The sequence below is a fragment of the Chamaea fasciata genome, unplaced genomic scaffold (assembly GCF_029207755.1).
Source record: "Chamaea fasciata isolate MVZ Bird 193981 ecotype frontalis unplaced genomic scaffold, bChaFas1.0.hap1 SCAF_67, whole genome shotgun sequence".
In the NCBI taxonomy this organism is placed as follows: domain Eukaryota; kingdom Metazoa; phylum Chordata; class Aves; order Passeriformes; family Sylviidae; genus Chamaea; species Chamaea fasciata.
The window spans coordinates 7,159-25,999 of NW_027094152.1; the positions used below are offsets into that span (position 1 = coordinate 7,159).

The 18,841-nt window shown below is 53.0% G+C and overlaps 2 protein-coding genes and 1 pseudogene across 2 annotated transcripts; 2 read left to right on the forward strand and 1 right to left on the reverse strand.

Moving 5' to 3' along the window:
- The first annotated feature begins 771 nt into the window (after positions 1–771).
- LOC136304260 (homeobox protein Nkx-2.3 pseudogene) lies at positions 772–2,719 on the forward strand (annotated as a pseudogene).
- Positions 2,720–5,774: 3,055 nt separating this feature from the next.
- LOC136304281 (homeobox protein Nkx-3.1-like) lies at positions 5,775–8,041 on the forward strand. The gene is made up of 2 exons (XM_066207904.1): positions 5,775–6,036; positions 7,650–8,041. Exons 1-2 carry the CDS (start codon positions 5,775–5,777, stop codon positions 8,039–8,041), a joined length of 654 nt encoding a protein of 217 aa, XP_066064001.1.
- Positions 8,042–15,891: 7,850 nt separating this feature from the next.
- LOC136304261 (coiled-coil domain-containing protein 70-like) lies at positions 15,892–18,495 on the reverse strand. Its single transcript, XM_066207864.1, is given in 2 exon segments — positions 15,892–17,433; positions 18,210–18,495. Coding segments are annotated over 2 exon segments (930 nt in total). The 3' UTR covers positions 15,892–16,789.
- Between the last annotated feature and the right edge of the window lie 346 nt (positions 18,496–18,841).

Consider the following 18,841-nt stretch of genomic DNA (forward strand, 5'->3'; position numbering starts at 1 on the left):
CAGGAACCAGGCCCGAGCCGTGGCGGGGCTCCGAGCACTTTAGTCCCCGAGTTTCAGCATTTCTTTTCCCTGCTGGCTCCCTGGGCCGCCTCGGGGCCGTTGATTTGTTCGTCCTCCCCCTTCCCTCGGGCCGCTTTGGCCCCCGCGCTGGGGCGGGAGGCAGCGGGGCTCTGTCACGGCGATCAGCGAACACCAGCGCTCCGCCCGGCCAGGAATTTTAATTGAAATCGCCGCTCCCTGGGCTCAGATAAGGCCCCAAACATCACCCCAAGGCCCGGGGGGCTCCCCAAGACCCCCGCGGTGTCCCACCCGGGTTCACGGGGTGCCCTGACCCTTCTCCGTGTCCTCTCTGCCAGCTCAGCCGAGGAGCGAAGATCCAGCCCAGCACTGGGATAAACTGGGAGGGAACTGGGACGCCGAGCTGTCCCCGCGTCCCCTCCCTCCCCTCCCCTCCCGCAGGAGCTTGGTGGTCCGCGCTCCTTATCAGCGCTTATCAGGCGGAGCCGCCGGCTAATGTGACCTTAATGGAGCTCGAACGGACTCGATTTGTTTTATTGCGGCTCCGGCACCGCCGGGCCCCTCCCTCCTCTTCCTCCCCGCTTCCCTGGCTTTTGGAAACACGCAGGGAAGGGGCTGCTCCCGGGTCTGTCCGTCCTTCCCCGGCTCCCCGCGACCCCCGGGGATCCCCGCGGGCCGGGAAGTTTCCTCCGGGCGGCTCCGAGCGGCGGACGGGCAGCGCTCGGTGCCCGGTGCCCCCCCCGCGGCTGGAAGATGCTGCCCACGCCCTTCTCGGTGCGGGACATCCTGGAGCTGCAGCGGCCCGAGGGGCCCCGCGCAGCCCCCGCGGGCCGGGCCGCCCGCAGCCCCGCCGGGCAGGAGCAGCCGCGGCCGCGTAAGTGCCCGCGGGAGCCCGCGGAGACGGGCGGGGGGAGCACCGGGGGGACCCCGCGGAGCCGCTTGCGGTCCTCGCACCCGCGTCCCTGCTCAGTTTCCTCATTTTCCCCCTTTTTTTCCCTTTTCTTCTCCCTTTTTCCCCTCCCTTTTATTTTCCTCTTTTTGGGGGCGTTTTTCGGGCGTCCCCCGCGCAGTCCCCGCGCAGCTCCGGCTGCCTTCGGGGAAAACGGGACGGTCCGGGAGGGTGGGGATGGAGCTGGAGGATGGATTTGGGATAACTGAGGGGTTTTCCCTGCCCGAAGTCACCCATCGGCGCCGCTTTCGGTGTCACCCCCGAGTCACGCTCCCGATGGGGACACGGGGATCCTCGGGAAGATTCTCGGGAAGATTTTGGGGAAGAAGCTTCTCTCGGCAGCTCAAATCCCAAAAAACTTCCGCTGCTCCTGTTTTCCCAAGGCCGGGCGGGATCAGAGCGGGGAAAGGAGAGGGATCGGAGCGGGGAATCAGCGGGATCGGAGCGGGAGCACCGGGCAGACTGGGATAAGGACAGAGGGGAGCCCGGGGAGGATTCTGTTCCCTTTCTGTTCCCTCCCCTTCATCCCGAGCCTTCCAGCATCCCCTGGAATTCCCCAGTTCCCTGCTCTGCCTGCCGGGCTATTCCAGCCGGAGCTGGATCTGATCCCGGCTGCTCCTCCGCCGCACAAAATCCCAACAAATCAGAAATCCCCCAAACCATCAGCTCCTCTCATGGTTAATCTGATTTCCTCCTCCACTCCCAGCCCCTTCGGTTTATTATTATTATTATTATTATTATTATTATTATTATTATTATTATTATTATTTTGTCGAAATTCAGAGAGATGTGGGATTCTCCTTTCCCGGAGCTGGAGGCAGATCCTGCCGGAGGTCTGGGATCCATCCCTGAGGAGCGGGATGGTGGGGAAAGGGGATTCGGGGTCTGGAATGCTCAAACCTGCTGCGTGCCCGCCTTTCCTTGCGTCCCTCAGACAAGGGTGACACCCCCAAAAAACAGAGGCGTCATTAGGAGTGGGAGAAAAAGGAGATTTAATCCAGAATTCGGGTAACGGCCTAATTCTTTAAAATTTTTTTTAAAAAATAAATTTTGTTGAATCCCCAATGAATTTCACCCTGAAATTCATATTAAATTTATCAATTTTCAGCCTTAATTTTATGAATTCTCAGCCCTGCTCCATCCTATCCCCAAGGGATGCCATCCCCAATTGGATCCCTCCTTTGGAATCCCCCTCCCGCTGCGAGCACAGCCGCCCTTGGCTCTGACTTCGCCCTTTTTTTTCTCCCTCCGGCAGGAAAATCTCTGCTCGCCGCCACCTCGGAGACCGAGGAGAAGCTCCGGGACCCTCCGGGCCAGCGGCAGCGGCGCAAACCGCGCGTCCTGTTCTCGCAGGCTCAGGTGCTGGAGCTGGAGCGGCGTTTCCAGCGGCAGAAATACCTGTCGGGGCCCGAGCGGGAGCACCTGGCGCTGCGGCTGCACCTCAGCCCCACGCAGGTGAAGATTTGGTTCCAGAACCGGCGCTACAAGAGCAAAAGGCAGCGGCAGGAGCGGGGCCCGGGGCTGCCCGCGCCGGCCCCTCGCACGGTGCCGGTGCCGGTGCTGGTTCGGGATGGAGAATCCTGCCTGCGGGGTTTTCCCGCTCCCTGTGGAATTCCAGGAGGTTTTTCCTGCTGTGGTATCAGCGTTTTGGGGGCGGGATGTCCCGGGATGTCCCCAAGTGTCACCGCCGGGCGAGGGCAGAGCCAGCCCACGGCTGTGGCCGCGGGAATCGGCGCCGGGAGCGGGAGGTGAGCGGGGAAAACTCACCGGGAATGCTCCGAACCGTCCCGCGGTCACGGCACGGAAGAATCGCGCTCGGCACTCAGGTTGTGAGATGAAAAGGGGGAAAAAAAAAAAAAAGAAAGAAAAAAGAAAAAAAAAAAGGAAGGGAAGTTTGTTTTGGAATCTCAATTTATGGAGTTTTTTAGGATTTGGTCAAGGATTGGGGGAGGAGGGGAACGCGCCCCTGACCCCAGTGGTCAACTCAAAAGTCCGTCAATTGTCCTTCCTCCTAGGAAGGATGTTACTTACCGAACATCAGTCTTTCCTTAGCTTACAATTCGTGAGGAACGCCAGGAGAAATATGAAAACAAACCAAAAGGCTGAAAAATCAGGGCGACATCAAACCCCCGTGGGGACAGGAGCCAAATCCGGAGGATTTCTGCCCGCCCGGGCAGCGGGACGATCCCAGCGCTGCCCTGGGAAAAGAGGGAGGGGACACACAGCGCCGAGACTTTGGGCACCCGATAATTGTGAATTATTTATTATTAACGGCGGTGGTTTGGAGTCTGGCCCTACCTGCTCCCCCGGGATGTCACCAGGACTTTGCTTTTCCTCCCTCGGGATAAATGGAAAACGGGGTCCGTGCACATCCCCCTGCTCTTTTTCTTTTTTTTTTTTCTTTTTTTTTCTTTTTTTCCCGTTTTTTTTTCCTTTTTTTCTTCCCCCCCCCCTTTTTTTTTCTATTCCCCCCCCTTTTTTCTTCCTTTTTTTTTTCGTTCTTTTTTTTTTTAATGGACAATATTTAATGTTTTGAGTTCCTGTCATCTCTAGATTTATTTCTGATTTGGTTTTTCTTAGCAACTCCCAGCACAGGTATCGATTTCTGCCTTTATTATTAATATTATTATTACTATTGCTATTATTATTATTTGCAAATACAGTCGGTGGAATTGTGTTTTCGGTCTCTTGCCATTCCTCACTCTGGATTTTGAATTTTCCCATCCGCCATGTGCACCTGAGCATCCAAACCTGAGCCGAAGAAAACCAAATAAATCAGATCAAATCCTAATAATCCAGGCAAAAACCCCCTTGTGGTCCGAGTCTGGGAATTCCCAAAGCTTAAACCCTCCCAAGTTTTGTTCCCTCTTCTTCCCATTCCATTCCCGAGAGCTCCTTTTCCTGCAGGGTTTGGAAAAAGCCTCGAGGGAAGTGATGAAACATTTTATCTCTGACCCCGCTCAGCCGCCAGGATTCCGGCACAGGGAATTCCTTTTTCCTGGAATTCCTCTGGGCATTCTCTTTTCCCTGCAATTCCACTGGGAATTCTCTTTTCTCTGCAATTCCACTGGGATTTCTCTTTTCCCCTGCAATCCCACAGAGAGAGAATTCTCTTCTCCTTGCAGTTCCACTGGGAATTTCTTTTCCCCTGCAATTCCACAGGGTCCTTTTCCCTGCAATTCCACAGGGAATTCCCTTCTCCCTGGGACACCACTGGGAATTCCCTTCTCTCTGCAATTCCACAGGAAATTCCCCTTTCCCTGCAGTTCCACAGGGAATTCCCTTTTCCCTGCAGTTCCACAGGGAATTCCTTTCCCCCTGCAATTCCACAAATTCTCCCCAAATTCCCCTTTTTTCCCACCTCATACGAGGCCGAGCCATTGAAGCTGCGGAGCTTTCCCAAGCATTCCGTGACTTCGGGGGGATCAATTCCCAAACCAGAAAAAGGGGGGGGAAAAAACCCCAAAAAAGGGCTGGAAAAGGCGGGTTTGGGGCAGGTTTGCACAACGTGCCGGCGGCTGTAACCAAACACCTCCTGTAAAACCAACAAAGTCCGCGGGGGATTTGAGGGAAAGCTTTTGTTTCCCTTTTCAAGGGTAAAAGAAAAAAAAAATCAAAAAACCAACCCAAACCACGCCCGGGCTTTGCGGCTGGAAGGGGCTGGGTTTGTGCGACGGGTTTGGGAATAAAAGAAGGGATGGGTGCTGATTTTCCAGCAGGAAAAAGAGTTTGGAGACCAGAGAGCTGGAGGAGGTCGCGGATAATAAATCAGTATTTGGAGATTTCTAGATTTATTTCAATGTAAAATGTAAAATTCCCAGGGGTTCCGCTCATCCGCGTCACCGGAGCTCCCTCGGGAATTTCCCCAGGATGGATGGATTTGCCGAGGTGAATTTTTAATCCCGTGTTCCCCACATCTGGGGGGGGGGGGGTCCGAGGATGTTTGGGGCTGTTTCCCAAACAGAAACTCCGGCAGAACAACCACAAATAAATCAGGAAAGGATCAGCAGGCAGATCCGCTCGTGGTTTTCCATGGATTTGCGGAGGTTTTGCTCCTTTTGGGCGACCAAGGTTTTGTGGTAAAAGGTGCTCAGGCTTCTCAAATGAATTGAGGAGTTAGTCCGAGGTTCAGGTTTAACCTTTCAGCCTTTTCCATGGCGGGATTTCCCTCTGGGGCTGCTCTCCCTGGATTTTAAATCGCCCCCGAGCTCTCCTTGCGGCGGCTTTGCAAAGCTGACAAAAACCTCTTTGACATTTTCAACACGCTCGGGGCGCATCGAAGGGGCGGCGTTTGAGGAAAACCCTCAAAACGCATTTCAAAAACCACCCAACCCTTTTATTTCTCCGCTTCCCTCCCTGCAAGCAGCGTTTTCCCAAAGAAAAACTGGGAATCATTCCCAGAGATGAGGGGGGAGCAGAGCTGGGGCTGGGGGATGGACACAGAACATCCTCCAAGGATGTTGTCAAAAAAAAAAAAAAAAAAAAAAAAAAAAAAAAAAAAACCGAAACCAGTTTGGATTCGTTTTGTTCCCAAAATTCACATCCTGGTCTTCAAACCCGGCGGGGATTTGTGAGCAAATGACGCGGAGGAGGCGCCGAGGGGCGGCCGCGACCCCACAAATCCCCGGGGAGGTTTTCCCTGAGGAAGAGGAGGGCGAAGGCGGCGGGAGCCGAGCCCCGGGCGGAGGGCGGCCACCGCTGCGGGCTCTCCAATCAGCCCCGGGAGGTTTGGCCGGGCCCGGATAAATGCGGCGCCGGCCCGGGCGGGGATGCAGCGAGCCCCGGGAAGGAGCGGGAGCAGCGGGGAATGAGCGGCGGGCAGCGGCCCCGAGCGGGGCGCAGCCCGGCCCGTGTCCCCCCGGCCGAGAGCGGCACCCCCGGGACATCCCCGCAGCCCCGGCCCAGACCCCGCACGTCCTTCCTCATCCAGGACATCCTCCGCGACGGCCCCGAGCGCCGCGGGAGCGCCGGGAATGAGGAGCCGAGAGCGGCCAGCCCGGCCCCGGGGATCGCCCCCGGCGGACCCCAACCGCCCGGAGCCTCGGGGACACGGCGGGGAGCGAACACAGGTGACGGCGGAGCCGCGGGATGCGGGCGGGAGAGGGAATGGCTGGGCCCGGGTGGGGGAGGGACCGGGAATGTCTGCTTGGGACAGGGAATGGATCGGGAATGGATCAGGAATGTCCGTGCTTGGGACAGGGAATGGATCGGGAATGGATCAGGAATGTCTGTGTTTGGGACAGGGAATGGATCAGGGAATGGATCAGGAATGTCCGTGCTTGGGACAGGGAATGGATCGGGAATGGATCAGGAATGTCCGTGCTTGGGACAGGGAATGGATCGGGAATGGATCAGGAATGTCCGTGCTTGGGACAGAGAATGGATCGGGAATGGATCAGGAATGTCTGTGTTTGGGACAGAGAATGGGTCGGGAATGGATCAGGAATGTCCGTGCTTGGGACAGGGAATGCATCGGGAATGGATCAGGAATGTCCGTGCTTGGGACAGGGAATGGATCGGGAATGGATCAGGAATGTCCGTGCTTGGGACAGGGAATGGATCGGGAATGGATCAGGAATGTCCGTGCCTGGGACAGAGAATGGATCGGGAATGGATCAGAATGTCTGTGTTTGGACTGGGGAATGGATCAGGGAATGGGTCAGGAATGGATCAGGAATGTCCGTGCTTGGGACAGGGAATGCATCGGGAATGGATCAGGAATGTCCGTGCCTGGGACAGGGAATGGAACGGGAATGGATCAGAATGTCTGTGTTTGGACTGGGGAATGGATCAGGGAATGGGTCAGGAATGGATGAGGAATGTCCATGCTCGGGACAGGGAATGGATCGGGAACTGATCGGGAATGGATCAGGAATGGATTGGGACAGTCTGTGCTTGGTTTGAGGAATGGATCAGGAACAGATCAGGAATGTCTGTGCTTGGATTGGGGAAAGGATCGGGAAATTCTGAGCTTGGGTCAGGGAATGGTTCAGGGAATGGATGGGGAATGGGTGAGGGATGGAGCAGGGAATGGGGCAGGGAGTGGATCGGGAATGGTCAGGAATGTCTGTGTTTGGACCAGGGAATGGGTCAGGGAATGGGTCAGGAATAGGTCAGGGCCGGATCAGGAACGTCTGAGCTCGGGTCAGCCACGGGGCAGGATCCAGGCCCGGCTGCTGGAGCCCGGCACACTCGGAACAAACTCCAGGATCCTCTGGGCTGGAGCTGGGGGAGAATGAGGAGTTCACAGGCTGAGCGACCTTGGGATTTAGGGACACCTCCAGCAGCACCGGGAAAGATCCCTTTGGGGGATTTTATTCCATCCTGTCCTGTCCTGGGATGTTATTCCATTCTGTCCTATCCTATTTTATTTGGGGATTTTATTCTATCCCCATCCCCATTCCCATTCCTACTCCCACCCACCCCTTGGATCTCTGTTCCTATGGAATTCCGGAATGTATGAATTAACCAAACCCCGCGATTAGGAAGACAAACCTCCCCTGTGCGACCCTCACGCCATTAAACCAAAACATTCCCTACAAAACAGGGATCATTTTCCCCCCTCTAAGGGGTAAAACCCGGCGATTTCGGCGATTTCCAGCGGGAACTTTTTCTCCCAATGGGAATTTTTTTTTTCCCCCCCTAGTAGAGATTTCTCATTCCTAAATTCTTCCCTTCCCAGAGGCGCCGGCGGAGACCTTCCTGCCCGACTGTTCCCCGTCCGGCCACGCCGCAGCCCCGCGGCCTCCCCGGCAGGGAAAACGCTCCCGGGCCGCCTTTTCCCACAGCCAGGTGATCGAACTGGAGCGCAAATTCAGCCACCAGAAATACCTGTCGGCCCCGGAGAGAGCTCACCTGGCGCGGCACCTGCAGCTCACCGAGACCCAGGTGAAGATCTGGTTCCAGAACAGGAGGTACAAGACCAAGAGGAAACAGGTGGTGGCCGGGATGAGCCGCGTGGACTCGCGTCAGGAGGCGCCGGAATTCCCGGGAATGTCGCTGCTGGCGCTCAGGGGGGCCTGGCCTTACCTGCCCTGCCTCTACTACGTCAATTCCTGGAGCCCCTCCTGGTAGAAATGCCTTTTTGGGGTGGAAAATGTCATTTTTTTAATCTTAAATCCAAAGGGGAGGGATTGTACTGACAGCAGAAAATTCTCTCGTCACTAACACCGAAATAATCAAAGAAACAGCCCCAAATTGGAATAGTCTTGAATTAATTTTATTTGCAGCGCTCTGGGAATTCCCAGGGGATCCGTGGTGGTTCCATCCCTGGAAGTTCCCAAATCCAGGCTGGACGGGGTTTGGAGCTGAGGGCACCTGGCCCTGCCTGTACTGCGTCAATTCCTGGAGCCCCTGCTGGTAGAAATCCTTTTTTGGGTGGAAAATATCCATTTTTTTTCCTTAAATCCAGAGCGGAGGGATTGCAGTGGCAGCGGAAAATTCTCTCGTCTCTGACACTGAAATAGCCAAAAAAAGGCCCCAAAATTCTAATAACAGTTAATTCAGTGTTCGATTGCAGTGCTCCGGGAATTCCCAGGGATTCTGCGGCTGCCCCATCCCTGGAAGTTCCCAAATCCAGGCTGGATGGGGGAGCCCCTCCTGCAGTTTTAGGTGGAAAATATAAAATTTTTTTCCCCTGAATTTGGGATGTTTTAACTCCGTGTTCCTCTTCCCGGAGTTGATTAGGGAAGGGATTTCCAGTGACAGCACAAAACTTTTTGGCCGCTAACACTGAAATAACCAAAGAAAAAGCCCCCCCCCCCCCAAAAAAAAAAAAATTTAATCGTATTTAATCCATTTGATTCCAATGCTCTGGGAATTCCCAGGGATTCCGTGGCTTGCCCCATCCCTGGAAGTTCCCAAATCCAGGCTGGATTTGGTTTGGAGCTGAGGGCACCTGGCGCTCCTGAGTGGCTGCAACCTTCCCTGGCAGAAATCGCTTTATTTTTTTTTTTTAGGTGGAAAATATCCGGTTTTCTCTTAAATTCAGAGCGGAGGGATCGGCAGTAGTGGCAGCTCAACCTTGGCTCCTCGCTAACCCCGAAACAAGAAAAAAAAAAAACCCCAAAGGAAAAAAAAAACAACCTGTTTAAATAGTATCTAATAGTATTAATATTTAATAGTATTAATACTATTTAAATAGTATCGGATGAATTGGATTGGAACGCTCTGGGAATTCCGGATGCCGGTCCCCACCCCGAATGTCACCCGGGGCAGGGACAATGGGGCGGTGACAGACGAGTTTGGCATATCCGGGTTTGGCATTCCCGGCTCCGGGCTTCGCTCGGCCGAGCAGCAAATCCCGGCTCCAGGTGGAATTCGGGGGCGGGGGGGGGGGGGGGGTTGGAGCCGGATTTTTCCAAGCCAGGATTCCATGGATCAGCTCTGGCTCACCACAACTGCAACAGGATGATCCCAACGAGATCCTATTTTTTTTTTTTTTTGGGAAAAAATTCCCTTTTGCACTTACAGAATAGCAAAAAATTTAATTTTCTTTTTAAATTACTAATTATACTTAAAGTGGCATCGATTCCATGGGGAAAGTGGGGGAATAAAGGAGATTTCCGTTATTGTCTCCTTTTTTAGATGGAAAATATCCTTAACCTTGGATATTACGGAAGATTTCCTTAAATCTTTCCTGAATATTCCCTTAATATTTCCTGAATATTCCCCTTAAATCTTTCCTGAATATTCCCCTTAAATCTTTCCTGAATATTTCCCTTAAATAATCTTTCCTGAATATTTCCTCAGATCTTTCCTGAATATTTCCTTAGATTCATTTTAAATGGATTTTCTCAGCTGGAATAACCCGGCAAAGCTCTACTGGGGCAGATTTAATCTCCTGGAATTAAAATCCACCGAGTTTTGGGTTGGTTGTTTTGGGGTTTTTTTTTCCTGGGAAACTCCAGGAATTCTGATTCCTGCACTTCCCATTAAAATCTGGCTGCTCCTGGAGCAAGGAAATGCAGACAATAAAAAAAGTGGGAAGGAACTGCCTGAAGTTTCTTATTTCTCTTTTTTTTGGGGGGTGGGTTTTCCCTTTTGCCTCCTGAGCTCCCAGGCAGAGGAGACAAAAAATTCCAGAGGTAAAAATTCCAGGGCAAGGAGCAGAAAATCCCCAAACTCAGGAGTCGGGATTTTTTTCCTCTCTCTATCAGAACTGCTCTGCTTTGGAGGTCGAGCCTTTGGAATTGTCTCAAAGTAACTTTTCCTATCTCCAGCCGCATTTTTTCCTCTCCCAGCTCCCTCTTCCCTGGCCCGGCCATCCCAAATTCCAGGAGGGGAAGGACATCTCCTCCCCACTGTAGCAAAATGTTCCCAAATCCCTGCTCTTTTCCACTCGGGAACAGCACGAGAAATCCATTTATTGACCTCCAAGCCGGGGGAGTGACTCCTCCAATCCGTGCCCAAATCCCACGGATTTCATGGATTTCGCTGCCGGAGCCTGGGGGTGCTGCAGGATTCCAGACCCGGGATTGAAATGGAAAATGCGGGAAAAGAGCTCGGAGCGTCCTGCAGGGCGCGGATGGGATGGGAAAATTCCACTGGGGTGGGAAAAGGAGATGGGACTGGGAGTGAGGTCTGAGCTGGGAAAGAAATCTAAACTGGGAATTTAATCTAGACTGGGAATTAAATCTAAACTGGGAGTGAGGTCTGAGCTGGGTTTATCCCCGGTTTTGTTCCTGTTCCCACTGGGATCCTTTGGAATAAAAGCTGCAGGATCTGTGCCAAGAACGAGCCGCTTCCGAGGGGTTTTATCCTGGATTTGGGGGTTTTATCTCAGGTTTTGGGGTTTTTATCCTGGATTTGGGGTTTTTATCTCAGGTGTTGGGGTTTTTATCTCAGGTGTTGGGGTTTTTATCTCAGGTTTGGGGTTTTTATCTCACGTTTGGGGTTTTTATCTCACGTTTGGGGTTTTTGTCTCACGTTTGGCGTTTTTATCCCAGATTTTGGGTTTTTTATCTCACGTTTGGGGTTTTATCTCAGGTTTGGGGTTTTTATCTCAGTTTTGGGGGTTTTATCTCACGTTTGGGGTTTTTATCTCAGGTGTTGGGGTTTTTATCTCAGGTTTGGGGTTTTTATCTCACGTTTGGGGTTTTTATCTCACGTTTGGGGTTTTTGTCTCACGTTTGGGGTTTTTATCCCAGATTTTGGGTTTTTTATCTCACGTTTGGGGTTTTATCTCAGGTTTGGGGTTTTTATCTCAGTTTTGGGGGTTTTATCTCACGTTTGGGGTTTTTATCTCAGGTGTTGGGGTTTTTATCTCAGGTTTGGGGTTTTTATCTCACGTTTGGGGTTTTTATCTCACGTTTGGGGTTTTTATCTCACGTTTGGGGTTTTTATCTCAGATTTTGGGGTTTTTATCTCAGGTTTGGGGTTTTTATCCTGGGAAAATCTCCTCTCCAAGGGGCTGGTTTGGGGCGGGGACTCCCTCGGCCCCACAGCCGGATTTGGGATCTCCCGCTGGGTTTATCCCTGCCAGGACAACCCTGCTGAGCCTCCTGCTGCTCCCCGATCCGGCTGCATCCCAAATTCTGCTCAAGAAGCAAAGTGCATCCCAAAAAATCCCGGGATGAACCTGGCCGGAGCAGGGATGAGGCGGCAGCTCCGGATCCATCCCGGCTCTGCTTGGAGAAACCCCTCGGCTGCCTCACGCTGCCCTCCCTCCTCCCCTCGCACCCCGAAAGGGTTTTATGGACATAAATCCCACCCCAAGGAGTTTTTATGGGCATAAATCCCACCCCAAAAGGGTTTTATGGACATAAATCCCACCCCAAGGGGGTTTTCATGGACATAAATCCCACCCCAAAAGGGTTTTCAGGGACATCAATCCCACCCAAAAGGGTTTTATGGACATAAATCCCACCCCGAAAGGGTTTTTAGGGACCTAAATCCCACCCCAAGGGGGTTTTCATGGACATAAATCCCACCCCAAAAGGGTTTTATGGACATAAATCCCACCCCGAAAGGGTTTTTAGGGACCTAAATTCTACCCTAAGGGGTTTTCATGGACATAAATCCCACCCCAAAAGGGTTTTCAGGGACATCAATCCCACCCCAAAAGGCTTTTTATGGACCTAAATCCCACCCCAAGGGGTTTTAGGGACATAAATCCCCCCCCAAGGAGTTTTTATGGACCCAAATCCCACTTCCAGCCGGTTTTCCCTTCCTTTCCCAAAGCACAAAGCACCGGGACAAATAAAAGCCGGGGCTGAGCTGTTTGCTGACCAAACCCTGGGAGCGGGGGAAGGCATCCATCACTCCCGGGGGATAAATTAAATATCCCCGGGATTAACGGGAACAGGGAAAACCCCACACCTGGCTCCCGGGCCGGGAGGGTTCCAGCAGCCCTAAGGAAGCAGAATTCCTGCTTGGGGAAGGGAAAAAAACCATCCCTGAAATCCATCGGGATTATCCCGGGGCTGACACCACGCTGCCCCTGCTCGGGGCCAGATCGTTTCTTGAAAGGAATTTAAGAAATAAAAGAAAAGAAAAAAGAAATAAAAGAAAAAGAAATAAAAGGAAATAAATTAAAAGGAAATAAAAGAAAAAGAAATAAAAGAAAAAGAAATAAAAGGAAATAAAAGGAAATAAATAAAAGGCAATAAAATAAAATAAAAGGCAATAAAATAAAATAAAATAAAAAATAAAATAAAATAAAATAAAATAAAATAAAATAAAATAAAATAAAATAAAATAAAATAGTGGGAGGGAGGAGGCTGCCCGTGGATAATGGAGCTGCTGAGCAACGTCGGCACGGCCTGAACCACATTCCTGGCCGAAATCCCGGGATTGGGGCCAAGGAAAGCTCGGCCTGGGGACGTCGTGGAGCAGCGGGGACGGGTTTGGGGCACGGAGAGGGGCGGGAAGGGCAAGGAATGTTTCCCCAGGAGAATGGGAAAGATCTCGGGAATGAGGATGGATCCTTTGGGATGGGGAATGTTCTCCCAGGAGAGAGGGAAGCTGAGCCATGAGGACAACCCAGCCCAGCCCTGGAAAACAGGGATGGAAATCAAGGAAAAGGGGATGGAAATTAAGGAAAAGGGGATGGAAATCAAGGAAAAGGGGATGGAAATCAAGGAAAAGGGGATGGAAATCAAGGAAAAGGGGATGGAAATCAAGGAAAGGGGGCAGCAATCCAGGAAAAAGGGTAGGAATCAAGGAAGGGACCCAGGCCCCTGCTCTGCCTCCGGCCAAAATTCCCTCCGAGGAGGCAGGAATGTTTCCCACCGGAGCCCAAACATTCCCTCCGTGCCGGGGATTTCACAATCCCAACATTCCAGCTGAAATTCCCTTTTCATTTTTCCCTTTGTATCCCGCCCGGTGGGGTCTCTTTGCTCCAGGGAGAGGCGAATTCCCGGGATTGTCCCGGGGGAGTTGGGCCCTCCCTCGGCTCCGGGAGCTGCCCGAGGCGGCAAGGACGCGCGGGAGACTCCCGGGATTTTCCCACTGGATGCCGCTGGATCCTCCCGCTTCTGTTCCCGCCGAGGGCTTCTCCCAGCGCTGCTGAATCCCAGGATTTTCAAGAGGAGCCAGCCACGCACGGTGTTCCCTGGGATTCACCTCATCCAGAGGGTTTTTGGGACTCCCAGATTTAAAAAAAAAAAAAAAAAAAAAAAAAAAAAAAAAAAAAAAAAAAAAAAAAAAGTGGGAAAAATTAGGAATCGGGGTTTTCCCAGGGCAGGATCCCATTCCCAGAATTTGGTCTCTTTTCCAGGACAGGATCCATTGCCCAGAACAGGATCCATTTCCCAGGACAGGATCCCATTCCCAAGGCTGGATTCCTGTCCCACCTGTCTCCCCACCTGTCCCCCCTGTTCCCTGTCCCTGTTTATCTTGGACGCCTCCAAGAGGGAGAAGTTTTCCGGCCGCTCCTTCCTCCCCCCCGCCTCCTCCTCCCCCCGGCCGCGCCCGGAGCCGAAGGGAAACGGGCCCCGGTGTTTGTGCCGGGATTAGCTCCCGGCAATGCGGGGAAAGGGAGAGCGCCCCGGGCGGGCGGGTGGGGGCCGGGAGCCCGCGATCCACGGCGGCGCTTAGCCCCGGCTGGGAGCCCGGATCCTTGATCTGACCGGGATGGGACCCCGGATCCTTGATCTGACCCGGCTGGGACCCCGGATCCTTGATCTGACCCGGGATGGGACCCCGGATCCTTGATCTGACCCGGCTGGGACCCCGGATCCTTGATCTGACCCGGCTGGGACCCCGGATCCTTGATCTGACCGGGCTGGGATCCCGGATCCTTGATCTAACCCGGGATGGGACCCCGGATCCTTGATCTGCCCCGGCTGGGAGCCCGGATCCTTGATCTGACCGGGCTGGGATCCCGGATCCTTGATCTAACCCGGGATGGGACCCCGGATCCTTGATCTGACCGGGCTGGGACCCCGGATCCTTGATCTGACCCGGCTGGGACCCCGGATCCTTGATCTGACCTGGCTGGGATCCCGGATCCTTGATCTGACCCGGCTGGGACCCCGGATCCTTGATCTGACCGGGATGGGACCCCGGATCCTTGATCTGACCCGGCTGAGAGCCCGGATCCTTGATCTGACCGGGCTGGGATCCCGGATCCTTGATCTGACCGGGATGGGACCCCGGATCCTTGATCTGACCTGGCTGGGACCCCGGATCCTTGATCTGACCGGGCTGGGATCCCGGATCCTTGATCTAACCCGGCTGGGACCCCGGATCCTTGATCTGACCCGGCTGGGACCCCGGATCCTTGATCTAACCCGGCTGGGACCCCGGATCCTTGATCTAACCCGGGATGGGACCCCGGATCCTTGATCTGACCCGGCTGGGACCCCGGATCCTTGATCTGACCGGGCTGGGATCCCGGATCCTTGATCTGACCGGGCTGGGATCCCGGATCCTTGATCTGACCCGGGATGGGACCCCGGATCCTTGATCTGACCCGGCTGGGACCCCGGATCCTTGATCCGACCCGGCTGGGACCCCGGATCCTTGATCTGCCCCGGCTGGGACCCCGGATCCTTGATCTGACCGGGCTGGGATCCCGGATCCTTGATCTGACCGGGATGGGATCCCGGATCCTTGATCTGACCCGGGATGGGACCCCGGATCCTTGATTTGACCCGGCTGGGACCCCGGATCCTTGATCTGACCGGGATGGGATCCCGGATCCTTGATCTGACCGGGATGGGACCCCGGATCCTTGATCTGACCCGGCTGGGACCCCGGATCCTTGATCTGACCCGGGATGGGACCCCGGATCCTTGATCTGACCGGGCTGGGACCCCGGATCCTTGATCTGACCGGGATGGGACCCCGGATCCTTGATCTGACCCGGCTGGGACCCCGGATCCTTGATCTGACCCGGGATGGGACCCCGGATCCTTGATCTGACCCGGGATGGGACCCCGGATCCTTGATCTGACCGGGCTGGGACCCCGGATCCTTGATCTGACCGGGATGGGACCCCGGATCCTTGATCTAACCCGGGATGGGACCCCGGATCCTTGATCTGACCCGGCTGGGACCCCGGATCCTTGATCCGACCCGGGCTGGGACCCCGGATCCTTGATCTGACCGGGCTGGGACCCCGGATCCTTGATCTGACCCGGGCTGGGACCCCGGATCCTTGATCTGACCCGGCTGGGACCCCGGATCCTTGATCTGACCCGGCTGGGACCCCGGATCCTTGATCTGACCCGGCTGGGATCCCAAATCCTTGATCTGACCCGGCTGGGACCCCGGATCCTTGATCTGACCGGGCTGGGACCCCGGATCCTTGATCTGACCGGGCTGGGACCCCGGATCCTTGATCTGACCGGGATGGGACCCCGGATCCTTGATCTGACCGGGATGGGACCCCGAATTATTGATTTAACCTGCGCTGTGATCCCAAATCCTTGATTTGATCCCTTTCCCTTAACTGGATCCCTTTCCAGGACAGAATCCCATTCCTTTAACTGGATCCCTTTCCCTGGGCCAGATCCCTTTCCCAGGATTTTGTCTCTTTCCCTGAACTGGTTCCCTTTTCTAGGATTTTGTCCCTTTTCCCAGAACTGGATCCCATTCTCAGGACTTGACCCCTTTCTCCAGATTTTCTCCCTTTTCCAGGACTGGATCCCATTTCCTGAACTGGATCCCTTTCCCTGGGCTGGGTCCCTTTCCCAGGATTTTGTCCCGTTCCCAGGGAGCACCTGGACAGACCAAAAACCCCAAATTTGGGCAGAACCACCCCAAAAACCCCCAAAGGATTTGAGGAATTCCCGTGGCAGCCTCAGGAATATCCCACGGTGCACAACGAGCTGCTTCCCAGAAATCCCCGGGAAAAAAAAAACCAGGAATTTTCCTTTCGGAGCTGAAATGTTCATTCCACATTAGTGGATAATTAATAACAACTAGTGGGTAATTAATAATTTCGATATTTTGGTGAAGATTCCCAATTTTTTTTCCCCCCCCACCTTGGGGTCTCCTTTGCCTCAGATCCTGCTGCTGCCCAGCCCAAATTCCAGGGAATTCGATTTCCAGGGAATTATTCCCCGCTCAGCACCGGCACCGGGCAGAAACTGCTCCAATGAATGAGATTTTTCCTCATTTTTATTCCAGAAAAAGGGAAAATCCAAAACAATTCCCGTTGTTTTTTTGTTTTTTTTTTTTTTTTCCTTCAAATCCTGCAGGGAATTTAGGAGGAACCTCAACCAAGAGCAGCTCCCTCCCCGCGTGGTTATCCCAGGGGAGGGCAAAGCTCCGATTCTTTGGGAATTTGGGAATTTTCGCTGCCGCAGGAGCCGCAGGTGGCGGGTTTGGTCGCGAATTCCCGGCCGGGAAAGATCCAAAACCCTCCAGCGGCTCCTAGAGGAGCCCCAGGAGGAGCTGCCGGGATGGAAAACTCCTCCCGGGATGGGTTTTCCTCCTCCCGGGATGGATTTTCCTTCTCCTAGGAGAATTTTTCTTCTCCCAGGAGAATTTTCTTCCTCCCAAAATGGGTTTTCCTCCTCCCAGGAGAATTTTGCTCTTCCCAGGATGGATCTTCCTCCTCCCAGAACTGATTTTTCTCCTTGCAAAACTGATTTTCCTCCCCCCACCCCCCGAACAGATTTTCCTTCTCTCTGAATGGATTTTCCATTTCCCAGGAGAATTTTCCTTCTCCCAGAAAGGATTTTCCTCCTCCCAGGATGGATTTGTCTCCCCGCAGAGCAGATTTTCCTCCTCCCAGGAGAATTTTGCTCCTCCCAGAACAGATTTTTCCCCAACCAAGATGGATTTTCCTTTTCCCATGAGAAGTTTCCTCCTCCCAAAGTGGATTTTTCCTCTCCCAGGATGGATTTTCCTCCTCCTAGTAGAATTTTTCTCCCAGGATGGATTTTCCTTTTCCCATGAGAAGTTTTCTCCTCCCAAAGTGGATTTTCCTTGGCTTAGAACAGATTTTCCTCCTCCCAGGATGGATTTTCCTCCTCCCAGGATGGATTTTCCTCTTCCCAGGATGGATTTTCCTCCTCCCAGGACGGATTTTCCTCAGGGCCGAGCCAGCCCCTCCCTCCCTCCCAAGGAAAAACCAACTCCAAAAAAGCCCAAACCCAAAAAGCCGGATATTTTTATTTCATTTCCTCCAGCTCCAGCGACACAACCACACAACGGGAGCAGCATTTGGGAAACAGGGGGAAAAAAAAAAAAAAAAAAAAAAAAAAAACACAAAAACACTTTTATTTCTTTTTCTTTTAATTTTATTTTATTTTTGCCTTTTTTTTTTTTTGCCAAGGCAAAAAAAACCCCAAATAATCCAAAGAATAAGAAAGGGATTAAGAACTGGAAAAGTTCCTCAATGCCCCTTGAGGAACTCTGTGCGTTTGTGGCGGGTAAAGCAGCAGAGCTGGGGCTAAAATCGAGGATTCGCGGTCACAGACCGGGTTAAAATCCAAGATTTCAGCTCAGAATTGCAGCCCGACTTCCAAAGGCAAACTTGGGCAGGCTTTTTGGGATGGGGAAGGGATTTTGGGAAGGGATTTTCCCGGCAGATCCAGCAGCAGTTGGGAAATTGGGAATGCTCCTGCTGCAGGGGAGGCCTCTGGAACGATGAGGACTGGCCTGGGTTTGTTGGATAGTCAGGGTGAGGCCAGTGGATTTTCCTCTTCCCATAAAGGATTTTTCCCTTTTTCCCAGAGGGATTTCCCTCCTCTCAGAATGAATTTTCATTTTCCCAGACTGGATTTTCCTTCTCCCATAAAGGATTTCTCTCCTCTCAGAATGAATTTTTATTTTCCCCGTAAAGAATTTTCCTTTTCCCAGAATAGATTTTCCTCCTCTCAGAATGGATGTTTATTTTCCCAGAATGGATTTGTCCTTTTTCCCAGAGGGATTTCCATCCTCCCAGAATGGATTTTCCTTTTTTCATAAAGGATTTTCCTTTTCCCGTAAAGGATTTCCCTCTCCCCAGAAGGGAACTTTCCTTTTCCCAGGATTTGCCCACTCCTGAGGGAAGGAGGAATTCCCAACAGATCCTGACTGAATTTTGGTTCCCAGGATTCCCAAACCACTTCCCAACATCCCCTATCCAGCATTTTTGTTGTTGTTGTTGTTTTCCCTACTCGCAGGTTACTCCAAGGAGGAGCTGAGGCAGAAACCCCCGAGGAGCAGCCAGAGGAGGAGGATGGAGCGGGAATTCCAGAACTGCACCAAAAGCTGGGATCACTCACATCATCCCACGTTTTCTCTCTTCGGCACCAAATCCCCCAAATTCCACCTCCACGGGAATTTTCTGGGCTCTGAGAGCTCCAATCCCACCGAATCCAGGAGAATCCAGCGGGATTTTCCCGCTTTAAGGCACAGGGATTCGTTTATAAAAAAATACACCAAAAAAAAAAAAAAAAAAAAAAAAAAGGCAGCAAAAAGCTGATTTCACACCAA